The sequence below is a fragment of the Chaetura pelagica genome, unplaced genomic scaffold (assembly GCF_000747805.2).
Source record: "Chaetura pelagica isolate M959 unplaced genomic scaffold, ChaPel_1.0 scaffold125, whole genome shotgun sequence".
Lineage (NCBI taxonomy): Eukaryota > Metazoa > Chordata > Aves > Apodiformes > Apodidae > Chaetura > Chaetura pelagica.
In genome coordinates this window covers 237,781-239,097 of record NW_009953392.1, presented here as the reverse complement: position 1 = coordinate 239,097, position 1,317 = coordinate 237,781, and the positions used below count along the sequence as shown (strand labels likewise).

The following is a 1,317-nucleotide window of genomic DNA, read 5'->3' as shown; positions in this document are numbered from 1 at the left end:
GGGAAGGGGCTGTTGGAGCCCAGCCCACCTGCTGCCGTGCACCTGCTTCTAGGAAGTACCTGGCGTTGGGGAAAACTCCAGAGCTGCCTTGTTTTGGGGGGTGTGGGGAAGGGGGTGACACGCACGGTGCTGCTGCCCCATGGGGTGCATTGCTTGCCCCCCCCCCCAAGGCTGAGGAGAAGGGGAGGTGGGGGGATGAAGGCAGCACAGTCCTTGCTGGTGGGCAGCTGGGGATGGCAGGGTGCAGGCAGAGGGCGGGGGAATGGAGGCATCCTTGCCTGGGGCAGCATCTCCTCGTGCTGGGAGGTGTTGATGGGCGCAGGGTGAGGCTTCCCTGAATCCACCAACGCTTGCTCAACCCGCCCTTTGCCTGGTTTCCGACGAGAAAACGCCCCATCCAGATAAGCTGTCATCCCTGGGGCTGGTGGCGTGGCCCAGCCACCTCTTTCTCCTCACCCTGCTCTCCTTCCTCACCCTCACCTTGCCTCATTCCCTGCCCAAAACGTGGGCGTTCCTCCCTCAACCGCTCTCGCCAGAGGAACTGCCCGGCCCTGGTATCTGCTCGTTGCTGCTTTTGCAGCCAGCCAGGTGACATCCCATCCTGGCCACATTCCAGCTGTCCCAGCCCTTCTAATCTCAGTGATGGTGGCCCTGTCCCCCTGGTGGCATTCCAGTGACAGCAGTGCTATGGGCTGAGCCCTCTCTCCCCTGTCCACAGGCTTTGGCATCAGCACCCGCTTCTGGGATCACCCCTTCCGGACACTCATCCCTGAGGAGACCTTTGAGAAAGAGGACTGATGGTCCCATCCTGGCACCTGGCTCCATCCCTTCCCAGGCTGGGGCTGGCATCCCTGCCCAGCCCTTGGCCAGGCTGGCTGACCCCCTGCATCACTCCCAGGGGCTGTGCCACAGCAGCGGAGCATCCCAGTGGTGTCCTGTGGTCCAGCTGTGGCACAACCAAAGGGGATGGGGTGGGTGAGGATACAGGGGAAGGTGAGGAGGAGGTTGGGGGGGCTCCTGCCCCTTCCTTGCTGCCCTTCTGCTCCAGGTCATGGATGCACGGGCAGATCTGCTGCCTGAGAGAGATGAAGTGCCTGAAGCCAACCACCTTCCTCTGCCCTGGCACCTCTCTGGAGCCCCCCCAAGCCCTGCCAGGGTGTCCCCTCCCCAGGACATCCCACTGCTGCAGGTAACCCCATCACCCTAACTCGTGCCCAGGAGCCTCCGTAGCCTGAGTCCTTCTCCTGGCTCCATCCCAGCACAGACTTTTCTTGGCCCAGGGCCCTTGGGGTGGGCATCCCTCAGGGTTGGATGTTG

General features: G+C 63.2%; 1 protein-coding gene across 1 annotated transcript in view; it reads left to right on the top strand.

The window, feature by feature from the left end:
• The window catches only part of FA2H (fatty acid 2-hydroxylase), a 7,265-nt gene extending 6,467 nt beyond the window's left edge, over positions 1–798 (top strand). Inside the window, exon 6 of the mRNA XM_009998307.1 lies at positions 719–798. Coding sequence (XP_009996609.1) covers positions 719–798 — 80 coding nt within the window. The remainder of the gene's footprint in view (positions 1–718) is intronic.
• The last annotated feature ends 519 nt before the right edge of the window (positions 799–1,317 follow it).